Here is a 17,703-nt window from a genome sequence, read left to right on the forward strand (position 1 = left end):
AATAGAATAGGGTGAAACCCATGGGGTATTTTTTGTACTCTATATACAATCCATAAGGTATCCCATCAGTATCTGACAAAATGGAAGAGATAATGATTTGGTTTGATAAGATAAGATAAGATAAGATAAGATAAGATATGGCACGATACGATACGATAAGTCTTTTATAGTCCCACAGTAAGGAAATGTCCTGTATGGAGTTACAGCAGCACCAATAGTAAAACAAAAATTAGAAGGTAATAAATAGCAAACGTCTGGAAATAAAATGTATAGACAAAACATCAAAAATATTAGTACTTAATTAATAACTAGTCTATATTGCATATCATTAATAGTATATGCAAGATAGACAGTGTGTAACCAGAATACAGACATCAGATGTGTGAGTGTCCTGTTTTATTAAACATACTTAATACAACATTTTATTTGATTGTTTCTCTGTAATGGTTTGATCAGATTATGTGGATATTTGACAGTGAAAATTATAATTGGTCTCAAATAAACCTGAGTTTTCTGGTCACCCCTCCATTTTCTTGAATGATGGTATGATCCCACCTACCAATGGTTTGCTGCTCTCTCTCTCTCTCGCTCTCTTTCTCCACACACACACACACACACACAGAGTAGAGATAGCAGCATTCTGGAAGTGCACATGAAACAGGAGGAACCTTCGGGAGACTGTGAAGTGGGCTGTGTGTTTTGGAAACAGTAACCCGAGCAAGTTACCCGCCGGTACTACACTTCTTCAAAGAACTCGACTGTTTTCCCCCAGCTGGAGAAGAATAAAGCCGCATTTCTTCCCTTAAAACCTGAGGTTTGGAAAAGAAACGTGGAGTATATTGTTTTTTATCCGAGAAGTTTGCACGTTTCCCCACTTCCACCTTCATCCTCGTGGACATGTAGACTAAGCAAGAATGGTGTGGGGGTAGTTCATATATGGAGCCTTGGCTGCAAGTGGGAGCAGTTTTCGGGAGGATTAAGGTGGCACACACACACACACATACACAGTTGGAAAACTTTCCGCGAGGCGGTAATAACTGAGCTGGATCTTTACGCACGCTCTGCGCAGACTGATTTGTAAAATCCAAGATGCGCTCCTTGAGAGAGTCGTGCGGATGTGAAAGCGTAGAAACCCGGAGTGGAGCGCTCAAGTCGGGTATTATGCGTTTACTTGTTCTCCTCCTAGTCGTCCTGTCCTGCCACGGTTGTCCGGACAGATGCCTGTGCTCTTCACAAACTGTAAAATGCCAAAACCAGGACTTAGACAATATCCCGCGTTCTCTACCGAGCAATACCAAAATTCTGTTTGTCACGGGGAACAACATATCCCGCCTTACTGTGGACTCTTTTCCAAACAGCCTGGAAATGTTAACCGACCTCTATCTCAGCGGGAATGAGTTGGAGTCTGTGGGAGAAATGGTATTTGACAACTTGCCAAACCTAGTGCGACTGGACCTGAGCAACAACAAATTCCAGGCTTTCAGCGACAGAGCTTTCCCTGATGACAATAAACTTCAGATGCTGAACCTCAGTAAGTCTTTCCACGATAATTCCTCCGTAGAGGTGGTCCTAAATGTCCTGCAGAGTGGGAAGCTCCTCATGCTGAAAGTCTTGGATCTGTCCAACAACAACTTCCTGATTCTTCCAGAGGACACATTCAGGAGCCTCTCCAACCTGGTCAACCTAAGCCTGCAGAACAGCTCCATCATCTCCATTCAGAACGGGACACTGAAGGTGCCTCCACTGCATGACCTTGACCTGAGGGACAACAGTCTTAAGTATCTGTCAACCACTGCCCTGGCAGAGTTCGACCTGAAGCCTGGTCTCCGCATCTGGCTGGCAGGGAACCCCTGGCGCTGCGACTGCATCATCGAGGACATGCTGATGTGGTTGAAAAATTCCTCTCAGGTCGTTGACGTGCACAATCTGACCTGCACAGACCCCGAAGCCCTGAGGAGACGACGGCTCCTGCAGGTGGAGCCATCAAAGCTGAAGTGTTCGGGGGACATGGAGGGCGTTCTGGAGACGTCTTATGTTTTCTTGGGGCTGGTGCTGGCACTGATTGGCCTCATATTCCTGCTGGTGCTCTACCTGAACAGAAAAGGCATCAAGCGTTGGATGTACAACATCCGGGATGCTTGTAGGGACCACATGGAGGGGTACCATTACAGGTATGAGATAAACTCTGACCCACGTTTGGCCAACTTGAGCATCAATTCGGACGTGTAGATCCAAGATGGGACATGGTCTGGGAGCCCTGCATTGAGACTTAAAACGACTTAAACTATCGACATTTGCATGAGCATCTTCCTCTCCTTTCCCATTTACCCCCATGATGCTATTCAGATTGTCCTGACTCTTAATCTCGCAAACCTCCATACAGCCACGGCTGCATGTCTTCAAGGAAGCTGTGTCGTCAACTGCATTTCCTCCGTGTAACATTTCACGGACAGTGATTCATGCCGGAGGGTTTCAAAAAGAGTGATCATTTCTATTTTTACTTTTCCTGAAGGATAAATGGACAGAGTGCATTGACTTTGAAGTGAAAGGATACCTGGGAAAAACATTGCATCCTTCTCCTGTTGACTCTGCTGCAGAGAAATGCTATGCTGCTTGTTTATAAGTTTGTTCATTTGATTATGTGAATTTTGTGATTTAAGTATGCCATTCATTTTTGGACGATTATAGTGCACATTGCATAGTTTGTGGATTTAGTCGGTGGATGTGATAGCTCCCTTTTTCTGTCAAGATATTCAGTTCAAATAAAATGCGCCTGGATTGATGATATCCATCTCGGCTAAGAGCTTTTAATCTCAAGACTGACAATTCAAAGGCCTCACACACACACATATATATATATATATATATATATATATATATATATATATATATACACACATGCACTAATTCCTCAAACACATGACAAACACTAAACCTCACTTCAGCTGTCGGCATGTTAAACAATGTGTGAAACGTCTGCACCTCTGCTGTGCCGCTTACATCCAAAGTGTCTCAGCTGCGACGGGGCAGGTGCCGTTTGAGCGAGTTGCGGCAGGAATAAAATGAAGTTAGATTAAGAAGTTGAAAAGAGGCCGTGCTGTCTGAATTTAAATGAGCGTGTACTGTATCTGCAGGTCTAAAGGTAATGATCATCACCAGCTGTTATCGCTCGTCCAATTTGCTTCCTGCTGAGAATCTGATAAACATCCCAGACTGCACAGGAAATTCCCCCGCCCAAATAATGTAGGCGTAGGGCAGGCCTGACATGTGCCCAGAGACTTCGGTGAGTAGCTGCAAAAATAAAACATTTTAGACGGTACACGCTGTTTCATGGCACATGCAAATGAAGGCGAACTGAACCCAAGATTCTCATGGGGCACGCAGAGGTTTTATGGAAATGAGCTTAAGCGTCTTGGCTTTTTTATGTCGCCCTGTTTTTTTGTGGGGGATAAAAGTGTTTCACGATTACTGTTTATATTTGTCAGTTGTTATTTTTCCTCTTTTCCAGTATGGTATAGATTAATCATTAATAAGGAATGTATTCTTTTGAAGACTATAGCGTGCATGTTGCCACCTCGCAGTCTAAATTAATGAAATCCCGCGCAAAACAATGACTGTGTCCTCCCTCGGCTGTTTGAAGAACATCCAGAGATACAGATTTCCACTCCCTCGCACACGCGACACGCCTTAACAACTAGTCTCACACAGCCTGTAGCTACTTGTAATTTGTAGTACAACTGCGTGGCTCATGCCCAGATTTGTTTCCCTGTTTGTTTGTTTTTGTCAGGCCTGAATCTCAGCTGCGATGAGGCCCGTCTTCATATCTGACACTTCTTTGTATTTCAGTACGAAATGTGTGTTCATTATTTTTTTAGCCAGCTGCAGCTGCTGTAATTCTGCCATAATCAGACACATTTCTGGAGGTGTCTGATTATGCCCAGTTTGGCATCAGAAAGGGAAGCGATGTGTAACACTATCTGTTCTGGTCTGATGCTCTGGCTGGTGTTAATGCTCTCCTGACAAACACAGCAGCTGCGCAACTGCCTCTGTGGACCAAAGCCGTGCTGTCACAACTTCAGTCTTACACTTACCACCTGAAAATCTCCTTTTCTCCAAGGCATGTGTTCTATAACGGGAGATGTCTGTAATATTGCTGCACTTTTAATAGGTTTCTTTCCCTAATTGGCTTCAAGGTGTGTTGCTCAAGGTCTTATTATGATGATCACATCTTTCCTTAGTGATTTGATTTGCACATTTTAGCCGGCTAAATTAAGTTAAAGCTAAAAGACTGTTAGTAACAGGCACTTGTTCCCTCAATTTGTAATTGTTGCAGGTTGACTTTTAAAATGGATGGCCTCACTTCACACTTATAATTCCCCAGAAATCTCTCTCCTCACCGCTCCTGTCCCAGGAGGGATATGCAGGTGCAGGCTGCTTACAACCTCATGTTTCCACAGAGACCAATGTCTTATTCCTCACACACACGCACACACTGGTTTGCACAGCTATTTTTTTTAGGACATCATAGTGACTTACAGTTATTTGGACAGCTTAAACAAAGCCTTATCCCTCACCTTCCCTTAAGCAGTTCATACCTAACCTTAACTGTCCTAAAGAGGTAACAAATGCAAGCGCATGCGCGCACACACACTGCAGATTCATATATTCATATTCATTTTTGCTGGGCCACTCCTCAAGCTGTGCTTAACAGAGCCAGTGTAATTACAGTGAAGGGGGGAAAAACTTAGGAAAGAGTGAAAAGAGGAAGAGGAAAAAAAAAAACAGATGAGTGAAGAGACTGTTCTTCGTTCTCAAAGCACCACCACACCTTCTCTGGCTCACCCAGTGGCCCCTTTGTGCTTGTTAACACTAGTCTCCAAACAGCTCTGACGTCTAAATAGCCAGTCTTTGACTTATGGCATCAGCCGAGGTCCAGTGAGGCAGCGGCATGTCTCTGTGCTCAGCTCCCTGGACCCTCTCTTGTCTGTATTAAAGCCTAAAGCTCATTGCCACCACATGAGCGCGACATATTTGTTCTTGTTCCTCAACAGATATTTTATTGCAGCTACTGGGAGCTCTGGGAATCAGACAGTCAACAGAGTTTGTTGCACTCTGTTGTTCTATCTTTCCCTCCGAGACTCGAGCTAGGCCGAACGGAGAACCTACAGAACAGGAATATAGTTTTTATTCTATAGACTCCCTTGTCTGAACAGTCCCTCACCTGAAGGTAAATAAATAAATAAAAAACTTTATGTGTATTGTTTATTGTTCATGAGGAATCCTCAGCTACTCCTTCTGGGGTCCACACAAATCCTAAAGGCAAAACAAAAAAGGCCATGACATTGAAATTGACTAATAAAACTAAAATGACATAAGAGTAAACTGGGAAAAACTGATTAAAAAAATTGATGCTTGCTTTAAATAAGTGATCTTTATGAAATTGATTTGACAGATTATGAATGACTTGGCTTTTTTATATAGGTTTAAAGGGGTAGGTTCAGACTTTTACGAGTCAAGCTTAATTTTCACAGGAAGAGTTTTTGCTCACTAATGTTATCCTAACTTTAATTGATAGGTGTCTCTGTTCAAATAAAAGTTACGCAAATTTAAAATTACACTCTTGGTATTTGTCACAATGCTGGGAAAAACACTAATGGTTAGTATAGCATTAAAATCACAGTCAGCTGAGCCTTATCTTAGTCTCAACCAGATATATCACACCATGTCCATGTACAATCTTTGATTGAAATAATTATAAAAAATGATTTATATAGCACTTTTCCAATGTGCTTTACTAGATGAAATGATAAAAGGGATGCATTGCTGAACAATCAATCAAAGGATGCCAAATAAAGAACATTATAAATGACTGAATTACTTTAACAAAACAGAGATGATAGGAATTGTCTAAAAACAAAATACCAATGTATGGTTTTGATTGCACCTGGGAGACTTTTTTTTTAAATGACTGGAGCCTTTAAAGCTGTGCATACACTCTTGGGTAAAGCGCCACCTTCAGGATAGACTGTAGAAAGAAAAGCCTTCCCTGCTGCTATCATTCATAAACATGATGGTTAGACGAGACCAGTAAATAAAGATACAAACAAGATGGAGAAGCTTCCTCAAAACTGAAACCCGACTACCAGGACACCGCCGGCTCCGGCTCAACTTTGGAATGGAATTTTCCACAGAGCAAGGTCTTGCGTGTGTCTCTTACTTTGGCATAAACGGGACATCAAAAGGCTGTACCCCGGTGCACTGCACACACACACACACACACACTGCTCCCTGCTCACAACCGTGTTTGTAGATATTCATTTCATATTCTGCTGCACTTTCCTGGTGCTGAGAGACAGAGACTGGCAGGTTATCAGACTGCCAGAGTGCCGTAATTACATTCACCACACTGTACTGGTCTGCTGCTCTACAAACACCTGGCAAGCTGCCCCAGCCACTGACCTTTCCCTGAGAAAGAGAATCAGGCTATGTAAATGGCAGTCATACGGGCCATGCTTCATAGACTGTGCCATCGTTTCTGCCGATCTCTAGGATACAGTGGCTATGTCAGCGTTTTATCTGTATACGCCGTATATATATCCGTATCCATTTGTTATCACCACCTCAACCACCAACGCGGCAACGTCCCGCCACACGAGATGCCTTGTCCTCTCTAATGTGGATTTATGATTGCCGAACATGAGCGCGTCGTTGTAGCTCACCTCCTGTTGAGCCGTGTTGGACTTAATGAACAGGCTTATCTGCAACGAAGACAGATCTGAGCTGACAGCACCACTGCCTCTCTGAGTGAGAGCGGTCATGCAGAATCTGCCACATGTGCTCGTGGGACAGATACTGAGCGAACGCGGGGATGAGGAGGCAAAGACACAGCCGAGAAGACACGAAATCTGCCAGTTTGACTCAAAATAATAAACACAAAGCAAGGCGGCATGATACATGTAAAATATCAAAACACATACTGAGAATGACCTTTGCGCGTAGAGGGTCGTCCGAGGTCACTTGTTTGTTTTTTAACGGAATGTTGACGTACTGCTTGGAAGTTGAGGGTGTAAAATGTTAATAATATACGGACCTTTCCTGAGCGACCTTTACAGAATAGATTTAATGATTCGAAAAATACGTCATTTGTCATTTGCATAAGATTTCCCTCCAAAAACTCTCCGATGTTTAACGGATTTCATAATTGTAGACCGATCACATGCTCTTGTACATACTAAAACTGGACTTCCGATTATTGTCACCACAAAGCTTTTTCATGTCTGGTTTTGTGTAGTAAAACGCATGAAAAAACAGGATGCCATTTAATATGTAAAATAAATCCTGAACATGGATAAATGGGCTTTTTGTCATATTAAATATAACCCACATTATCTCTATCCAAAGGTCAGCTTTAGGCATGATTTACTGCAAATGCTTCCTTCAACTGGACCACCAACGCTTCCTGCTACATCCCAAAATGAAAAAAAGGGCGTTTAGATTCTCCCAAATGTTTCAGTTTCCAGTGTTGTATCAGAAACACTGAGGAGGACAAAGACTCTATTTCTGTGGGCAATGAAGGAGAGGATTTCACAGCCAAGGAAGTGGAGGAAGATATGTGTATGATTCAAACTGTTGGTCACACTTTACTATGACTGTAGATAGCAGGGCGCACGCATGAGTAAATGAGTAAATTGGGTGTGAATGGGTGAATGGCAACACTGTTGATGTCAAGCATTTTCGACTTCCTCATCAAGACTGGAAAAGAGCGATATACAAATACAGACCATTACACTCTCATACGGTTCCCCAGTAATGACACATGTCGATTTAGTGATCTTGAAGGACCCTCACTTTAGGATGTCTACACTAGAGACCTGAATCCCGCAGGTTTTCATGTCTTACAAGCCAGTCTTTGCTCGTACATAGGAGATGGTTAATGTTTCCTCACAGCACACACAACAGCTAACAACCAATCGAACACACGTGTGTTGAGATTTGCATTGATTTCTCAGCGGATCAATGAGCCAGTCCCAGAAGGAAGTGCGGTGTTTCCCCTTCTTATACGAGCTCACACTTAAAAACGTGGCAAGGCCTGTAACACGGGAGACAAAGACAGACTTTCAGTGGCATTTAAAAACCAGGAGAGACTCATTTGTGGACAAGGGCATCTGAATTCTGGGATGAGCCACGGAGCTCACTTTGTCTGTGCTCTTGCACAAAAAGCGTGACGGTTTTACAGCGGCTTTCACTATCCGAACAATGCGGCGCTCCATCAAGATGATATGTGGTGTTTGTGTAGAAGAGAAAGGGGAAACTGCCAAGTTGTTAGAGTAACTGCTTCTCTGCTCCACCTTCAACCCTGAGCTCATGGAAACATGTCACTCCTCTGGTATCTTCGTGTTTACACTGGGTCAAAATTACATCCACACAGCTTTGAGTCGACCAACACGTCGCACAGTTGCCATTTTGGCTCTAATCCCACTGCTTGAACGCAGATTATTTAAACACTTAATTAGTCAGGCTGCGAACCCTGGGTGTTTACAGGCATTCAATCAGATGCAGCGCCACAATCATAACAAGTAATGGGTGTATTATCAACACTTGTTTTAAAGAGATGTAAATACAAGACCATGCGTGTTTATATTTTATTACTTCCTCCATTTCTGTGTTGACGTTATTTATGATCAAAATGCATATGTGCCATATTTGACATTTCGTGTTTTTGCAATAAATGACATAGGCCGTTGATATTGTTTTATCCCTCTTGTATCAACTGTGAAATGTTAATTAGATATTGTCATGTGTACTGATGTGAAGATTAAACTGGACGTGGCACTTTTCTCATTTGATATTGGATCATTTCCTCCTTTTCGTTTGTTGTTATAAAGATACCAAGCTCTTTGTTATATTATTGTTATGTCTTTCGAAGGTTAACACCGACCCAGTAAAGAGGTCCACTTAGAAAGTGATCCATCAGATCCATCACAAGACTGTCATGAGCAGATGGAGATTCCCCCACTGTCACTGAACAGTACTGTTCATATTTACTCAAAAACATAAGTTCATAGTTAACACTTGACCTTTGAAGAGCCTGTGAGGCAAAATACAGGAGGATTCCTTCAAGCTCCTGTTAACAAATAGAAGTTTGAACTTCCATAACATTTGTTTAGGCAAACTTTTCTCACATTTGACATACTTGGCTTAAATTCTTTAAAAAAAAACAAAAAAAAAACATTTGCTATTTAGACAGGAGGATACTTATCCACTGGTTAACTGAACATACAGCGATGACGGGACTAAATTAAGGAGGCCACTGCTGCACTAATCTAAGAAATATTCCAGTCCATAACTTCCTCATAAAACAATGACTTGTCAGGATCTGAATTATTGAGACAATGATTGTTCTTCAAAGTTGTTGATAGCCAAGCTGGATGCAAAGTTAACCACCTCCAAGCTGTAGCGTTATTTTTAGACACAGTATGTAAGCATATAACTGTCAAGAAGTAAATAAACCAATTCCCCAAACTCTTCCTTTAATGTCAGTGTTTATGATACTGTCTTAATGATCTCCCTTTAAGGAAGACATCAGGGCCTAATGTGCTAAAAATAAAACCTATGCAGCAAAGAAAAGTGCGTCGCGAAAAGGGCAATGCAGTGAGGTAAATTTTTGTTTCAGTAAATCCCCAAAAGACACTTTACACTCCATGCTAACAGACTTAGCATCCATGTTAACTTATATCCATAGCGACGCATATTTACAGCAGTGCCTGTAGTCCTCTTTGCTGATGTTTTGTGTGGTCACACCGTCAGCAGGGAACTGTATTAAACACTTTGGTTATACGATGTAGACGGACGGAAGGTGTCATGATGAGTAATGACCTCAGCAGCACAGCCGCAAGGCGACGCTGCTTTACAAGGTCATTTGGTGCCTCCATTTAAAAAAAACCCCAAAAAAACGAAAAACAAAACATATACTTTATATTCATCCAAATTAGAAAACTCAGCAGGCCTTGTAGAAACAGCATAACAAGGTCCACACAGAATACTAAACCCATCCACTTTCCATTAATCTGTTCGTACAAAAGGTGCTAAAGTGGACACAAGGGTACGGCTCTAACTGGAGGAATTTGTTCCTTTGCCTGAAATGATAGTGTTTTTCATAAATCCCCACACACGGCAGAGCGGGTCCAATGACCCCCCTCATTCCTTCACATGCATCCTTCCTCTCTTTATTTCACAGCAGATCTCACATATTATTTAGTCTGGATTATGCTCTCCAAGGGGATGTTCCCGTAAAAGCACGGAAACAATAAAACCCGGCCTTGTTACGGAGCCGCAGCTGATGAGACGTAGTATGAAGACCTTCCTCTCTTTGGACTTGTTAGAAAAATGATTGTGAACCTCCCAACTACCAGCTGCAACAGTTTTATAGAACTATATTCTACTTTACATTTTACACCTTTAAGTTTCAATGTCATATGTTAGATTCCGATCATTCATAACTGCTATGATTCTAAGGTTTCTATTCAATTACTATGTCTTTTAATGCCATTGTTTGTTGCTTTTACTCCTCCTCTTCCTCTAATTGAAACGGAAAATTGTCAGAAATCCATCCATCCATTCGTCTTCTACCGCTTTAACCTCCACATGAGGGTCGCTGGGGGTCGCTGTGCCAATCTCAGCTGACATAGGACGAAGTGCAGGCTACACACTGGACAGGACGTCAGTCCATCGCAGGGACACATACACCTACTATGGTCAATTTAGAGTGTCCAATTTGCCGAGTCCCCAAGTCAGCATGTTTTTGGACTGTGAGCTAAATGATCATTCTGATCTCTCGCTGCCAAATTATGTCAGTTTCACGGCTCCCTATTTTGTCAGCTCTCCAAACCATACATGTGTATAACATCCAAGACCTCAGACGGTGGCCTCTCTCACCAGAGCCTCAGTGAACGTGGAAATGCATTCGCGTGTCTCCAGTTACAATCTCAGGCCCCCAGTTGTCAAGTGTGTCGTTCTGCCCTCTTGCACTCCATCTTGTCATTTTCTATTCTCTGTATGAAATGAGTTGAGCCGCCATGCCAGCAAAGTAGTCTGGCAGCAGTGCTGGAGAATAACAAAATAGGCTTCAGATACAGGCTCAGACAGACAGCCCCTCCACAAATGAAAGGCAATATTCCTAAAGTGCTGTGTAACATGAGCTTCATAAGTCCGTATCGGATAGTACTTCACGATACCTCTATTACATCCACAAGCCAACGCTTTGGGCAATTATGATCTCTCCTGTTACTGTGCATGAGCCAATCCGAGATGAGAGGGATAAAAAGTCAATTAGCCTTTGTTGCCCACTCTATGCTTACATAGTCCATACTTTCTATTAGATTAAACACAAGGGTAAAACTCTTCCCACTGGATTATTGTCATCACTAGGCCTTTGTAGATGAAAGTGTGATTTCTCCTGGTAAAACCAAATTTCTGCAAGTCACCGATGTGTGCAAAAACCTGAAAGAGTTTAAGACGGATTAATGTATCACACTCTCTTTGCAAATTCCCTTAACAATGTGAGGATAAACATGGATAAAAAATATGATCAGACAACCGGACCTTTGGTTTATGAGTGGGCAGCCAAATATAGGCATCAACTCCCAGACCAGAGGTATGTCGAGGAGTCTCTGCATGGATGAATTAACTGTGGAATTTCTGCCGACAGGTTTTCCTCATCTTCTTCTTTTTTGCCTCAGAGGCACTCTCTGTCAAAGAATCATTCATTTGAGATGTATCCTCATAAATCAGAAATATCTGAATTACAGCCCTCTGAAAAAGCGCTCTGGAATGATGTCTGTGGGGCATTGTTCCTCCACATATGTCTCTCTGATTTGACTGCAAACACGCTGATGAAAGGCAAACCAGCTGTGTTAATGTTAGACTCGACTCCAGCCAGGTCTCTTCCGGTTGTGCTGTGTGACCCTCTCGACCCACATTTCGTCTGATAAACATCTCTTGGCCGCCTCAAGACCGACTTTGCTTTCAAGCCTTTGCATTTGCATGCAGTGAATGTGCTGCAATCACACACTTGATTACTGGTTTGTTCTCACACCACGGGCTACTGAGATATAAAAGTGTCACTGTTACTTCAATTTAAACAATACAAATGTAACAAAACCAAAGTAGCCTTTAAACCTTAACGCCTTCTTCTTGATCCTTCAAGCCTGACCAGAACAAGGAACCAGCAAGTAAAACTACAGTAATTAGTAAAACTGGATTGTGCGTAGCACTGGGTGTTTTTCTAAATACGGAAACCATGCATGGAAATATGGTTTCTATATCTGGACTTCAATACATCCTTAATAACTGCTCTCATCAAATTGTCCTGTCTCCTCCACATACATTAATGCAATAAATAAGTGCCTGATAACACAACAGCCTTGTCTTGTCCTTCAGGGAATGAGCTCTATCTCTGGCTGTAACTTCCTGCACTTCTCATGACTGAGATTATACCGCTAACTCCTCGTATATCAAAGTTTTCCATCGAAAGACAACATTTTCATTCCCGATATTCGACACCACAAAAGTACTGAAGTGTGATACCCAGCCCTGGCTGTGCATTGAGACAGTTCCCAAGCATCCGGATTTCATATATTTATAATCCTTTACCCTGGAAACATTTACATTGTGAGACGGAAGAAACTGCTTTTCATTACCCCAAAATGAGTATATTTATATCAGGAGCATGTATTGGCTCTACAGAGGGAGGCCGCCATTTTGGACCACCATGTTTTTACAACAGTGGTGTAGTGGTTAGCATTTTTGCCTTTTTGCAGCAAGGAGACCCGGTTTCACGACCTGCTCGGAAAAACGGAGTCTACATGTTCTCCCTGTGTGTGCGTGGGTTTTCTCCAGGGTTCTCCGGTTTCCTCCCACAGTCCAAAAACACGTGGGGATTAGGCAAATTGGACACTCAGCTAGAATGGGCTCCAGTGCCCCCAGCGACCCTCATGTGCAAGACAAAGCAGTAGAAGATGAATGAATGATGATGCTAATTGAAACTTGAAGGGTGAGGTGTGACATGCAACTTCACCAATAAAATGCTGCTAATTTCTACACCTTGTCCCTTTAATGATCACCTCACTGTTACTCACAGTAACAAATGTGGGTGTTCAGGTGGTGGGGGTATTTTTACATTTGAAATCATTTCCTTCCTGTCCTGTAAATGTGCATTTTATTTTCAATCTGTGCTGTAAACCAGCTGGGATTGTCTTCAGCTTCCAACACAACCCTCAAGAGGATAAGCAGTAGATAACTAACAAACGTGCTGAAGAGGTTACACTGTAGATTTTATTTTATCTACAGTGATACAAATTGAAAAAAAAACAAAAAACAATCATGTTGCCATAAATCTGATAAACGTCCTCCTGTAATTCATCGGAGACTTTTAAGATTCTGAACATCGCTGAGGTGACGGAATTAATGTCAGCAGCCAAAGTTAATTAAGTAAAAACGATTAATTGGGGGGTGGAGGGGGCTGGTGGGGGGGAGTGTTGATAACTCCACTGTCATTAAAGGTGACACAAGGATGTGCCATTCTGAAATATGACACTATAAAATAAAACAGAGGGATGACATAAATGCGTGAAAACATACAATAAATGAAGGTTTATATGTAATTATTTTAGACATTATTGTAGAAAATGACAAACAAGACCAAAATATGAGTACAATCAAATGTCTAAATATGGAATTAAGAAAAGAAAAATAGTTTTTTTACTTTAGTGTTGACATTAACCCTTTAACACCTAAGCATTTTTTTCTTTTTTTCTTATTTTAACCAGAAAATGTCCTGTGAGTAAGTGCTGTTGCCCATTTTCCAGTATAACTTTCAGTATCTGGCAGTTATTTACAATTTACTGCATGCTAAAATAGTGTAGTAGCAATTTAAAATGAAAACCAAAAAGTTTAATTTTGGAAAAAACACTGTAGTTGTACATGAACACCAGATTTTGCGCACGTAAAACAAACGTTTGAGTCTTTGTCTCAATGTCCATAAAGAGGCCAAAAACACATAAATGATGTACAGGCGTAATAACCATACTTTTACTTTGACGTGCAACTTGCAATATTTGCAACTGCAGTAATGCAAAGTGCGCCTGCGCAAACGCGTCGTATGCAGTACACTCGGTGTAAAATCTAAAATGATTATTAAAAATAACAACATTAATAGCAAATAACAACACCCTTTCCAACAGTGTTTTCTGCATTGTTTGCCCTCTGAAATAAAAGTTCTTTGTATTGTTTTTCTGTTACGGTGAACATCTAACCCTCCAGGTAACACCAGGTACGCTCCAACTTTAATTAGTGAGGGAGTGAGTGGGGAGGTGTGTATCAGAACATGTGAGCGGGTGCACAGAGTCAAGCAGACAGCTGCTGTGGAGAAATGAAACGCTTCCTCCTCGTTGTGCCCATTAGCAGAGTTTTCTAACAGCCTTCTCTCATCATCAGTGATCCTGAACAAGGTTGGCAGGGTTGCAGGCAATAATGCTGTGCTACACTAGTGTTACAAAGAGCAGCGTAAAATGTTAATGACAACTCATGGGTTGTGCATGCACACTTACTGTAATCACATCATCGTCCCTACTGGCCTGTTAGTCACCCTCCCTGAGTAAGAGTAAGCGCAGAGGCGGTTCAGAAACAGCTTCTTATGAGCGCCGCAACCTCGTCACACACAATGAGAACATGAGCAGCACAAGCCGAGTCTTCGGGGCCTGCAAGCGCTCCTCCACAGCAACTTTGTAGTGCGATGATGGATCTGTTCAAGTTATAACGGAGCGATTGGATAACAAGCAGAGGCAAGGGAAGATCAAAGTAGAGAGGCTGCTGTAATAACATCCACTGCTGGAGACGCTGACAGCACTGAGAGGCATCATTTAGTGGTATGAAAACAACAGAGGGCTCACACACAAAAGCTACACTACACACTTAATTACAGCCTGCTCCTCACAAATGTTTTATGGTAGTAAACTCCAACACAGCTGATGATGCATCTTCTTTCAGCTTCTCATTTTTATGGGTCACCAAAGTGGATCATCTGCCTCCATCTCCTGTATCCTCCTATGTTACACCAACTGTCCTCATATCCTTCACAACATCCATGAATCGTGTCAGTCAGTGGCCTTCATCATCGTCCTTTCCGCTCTGACTTTATTTCCAAACCGTTCGACCTGAGCTGTTCCTCATATACGCTCCTTTATAATCCTGTCCATCCAGGTCACTTACAAGAAAAAAACTCAGAATCTTCATCTTCAGCTCCTTTTCCTGTCTACTCCACATTATAGATTATGAATAAGTATAAGACTTCCAAAATGAATGCATATATCTGGGAAACCTTCCTAGAGAGTTGGCTCAGGGAAACCTGAACCATCACTTAGTTTTGCTGCTATAGACTTAACCTGCTGGGGGAAATTTTGTGGTGCACTCACACTCACTCTCTCACACACTCATTGTCTCACACTCTAGGTATGAATATGACTTAATTACATGTCATTAACCTTGTTCTTTCTCTCCCAAGTTTGCGTCTTTCCTTCCTGTCCTCACTCTCTCTCTCTGTCCTCATCTTGCAGGCTCCAGATCCAGATTCAATTATTATTATTATCATTAGCAGTAGTAGTATTGCCATCTATGCGACTGCGTGTATAAATGACATTGCAGTACGATAGAAATGTCATAACTGTCAGAACTGTCTTGTCTGAATCGAACTTGATACAACTGTTATATATCTTGCTGCTGGTCTCACACGTCTGTCTCTATAAGTTGCTTCACTCTTTCCCTTTCTCTCCCCTCTTTCTGTCCCCCAGCTCCCCGATTTTTCCTTTCACCCCAACCGGGCGAGGCAGATGGTCCCTAGTATTTGCTCATTGTGTGAACTGTTGGGTTTCTCGTCTCTCTATAACATTGTAAAGGTTTCTGCCTTACCATGTAGAGTACCTTGTACCTTGTGTTGTGAATATACAAAATCAAATTGAATTGAAAAATTGAAATTTGGGACCTTCAAAAAGGGACCTTGAGACTAGTCTTGGGACTACAATGGCGGACACAGAGTCATTTCTCCGCCTGGACAATCCTCCTCTCATAGGCCAAATACAGAGCAGTCCACAACTATAACGTGATTCTGACATTTACAATTATAGTTCTGCCTCTTTTAAATAGGTTTTGTTAAAAATGAGATTTAAAAACTTCTCATCAGAGTCAAAAAAAGAGAATTATGTACTTTACTACACTATTTCCTTGTGAAATGAGTCTGTGTTTCTACTTCACATTAGTGGGTGTCAGAACACATTTCTTCCACTTTATGAGTATTGCTTTCTTTTCTTTTTCCTTTTTTTTGGATAATGTGTTAAAATGATCATTTTATGCAAACATATGCAAATGCACCAATATGGTAATTACAAAAATGTCACTGCTAAAAACATCCTTGTTAATGCCTCTACATAATAATAATAATAACAATAATATGTACTGCAATTAAAGCAGGAAAACAAAACCCTCTCCATATTTTCTTTGTAAAAAATTACTTTAAACACTGCTTATCACGACCATGAGTCATTCTCCAATTACAGCATTGTGTAGTGCAGGACAGTACAACTGAACTAGCCTCGGGCAAATTGAAGTGAATCATTTCTTAACTTTGTTACTGCAGCTATTAAAGTCAGTGCAGCGCCAGAGCCACAGCCCGAGGCAACGCGAGGACGGGCTCTGTTTCAGATGAGAGGCGGTGGAAACAGGCGTTTTAACATCCGACTTTCCACAACTTTGTTTGTAGACTTTGTGGAACTGTACAAAAACAATACAGTAAGACATGCCCTGTGCACAAGTTATGGCATGAATAGTTTATTTCTTCAGTGTTTGAGGGATTATTTGAAGGAGGTGAAAAGAGAAGCAATGATCTGAGAAATAGCTCAGGGAAGTGTTGGGGTGTTTGGTATCACAACAAGAACGTTTTCCTACGATGATGGCTGGAACATTTCCCTGTTCAAGCATGGACACAGTGTCAATTGAAAGAAATCAAAAGCAAAACATTTAAACATGGTTTAAATCCTTTGCAACTGAGGTAACACAGAAGAAAATGCATTCCTTGAGCTGCAGTAGAACTGAATGGGGAATTTTGACAAGTAAGCTGATGAGATGACTGTACATCTTCTCCTCCACCTGTCGCCTCTGTGGGATAGAGGGGGTCTTTTACCCTTTGTCTCAGCTATGAATTCTCCACTGAATTAAGGCTTCTGACAAACACAACAAGCTGCCAAGAGACCTGTGCGCAGAGTTTCATCATTTGGAAGACGTTCCAGGAAAAAAAAACGAATCTCACAACTCAAACACAAATCATTAATGCCACAGAGACTCTTAATGTGTACAGTCCCGGAGCCATTGAGAAAACTGGACTTGTTCTCATCGCGATGCATCCCATCTAAAGATAGATCCAGGGAAATATATTGGAACAGACAAAAGGCCTGTCTTTGGCACGCACAAACTGGAACACAGAAACAGTGGACACAGTCCTCGTTGGCCACTGGGAATATGTCTCTACCTATTATTCATTTTGGTTTTAGGTTGCTACCTTTCTTGGGTTTATCATAGGAAAGATGTGCTGCTGCAGGGTTCTGGAGGTCAGGTCCGACTCTTTATCTTGAAGCTACAACGTGGAGCATGTCACAT

The 17,703-nt window shown here is 41.8% G+C and overlaps 1 protein-coding gene across 1 annotated transcript; it reads left to right on the forward strand.

Annotated features, from left to right (window-relative positions):
* The first annotated feature begins 599 nt into the window (after positions 1 to 599).
* Positions 600 to 2,787, forward strand: tpbgb (trophoblast glycoprotein b). Its single transcript, XM_044034957.1, has one exon. The coding sequence runs from the start codon at positions 1,090 to 1,092 to the stop codon at positions 2,227 to 2,229; it is 1,140 nt and encodes a 379-aa protein (XP_043890892.1). The 5' UTR covers positions 600 to 1,089; the 3' UTR covers positions 2,230 to 2,787.
* The last annotated feature ends 14,916 nt before the right edge of the window (positions 2,788 to 17,703 follow it).

The sequence above is a fragment of the Solea senegalensis genome, linkage group LG9 (genome assembly GCF_019176455.1).
Source record: "Solea senegalensis isolate Sse05_10M linkage group LG9, IFAPA_SoseM_1, whole genome shotgun sequence".
NCBI classification, from domain to species: domain Eukaryota; kingdom Metazoa; phylum Chordata; class Actinopteri; order Pleuronectiformes; family Soleidae; genus Solea; species Solea senegalensis.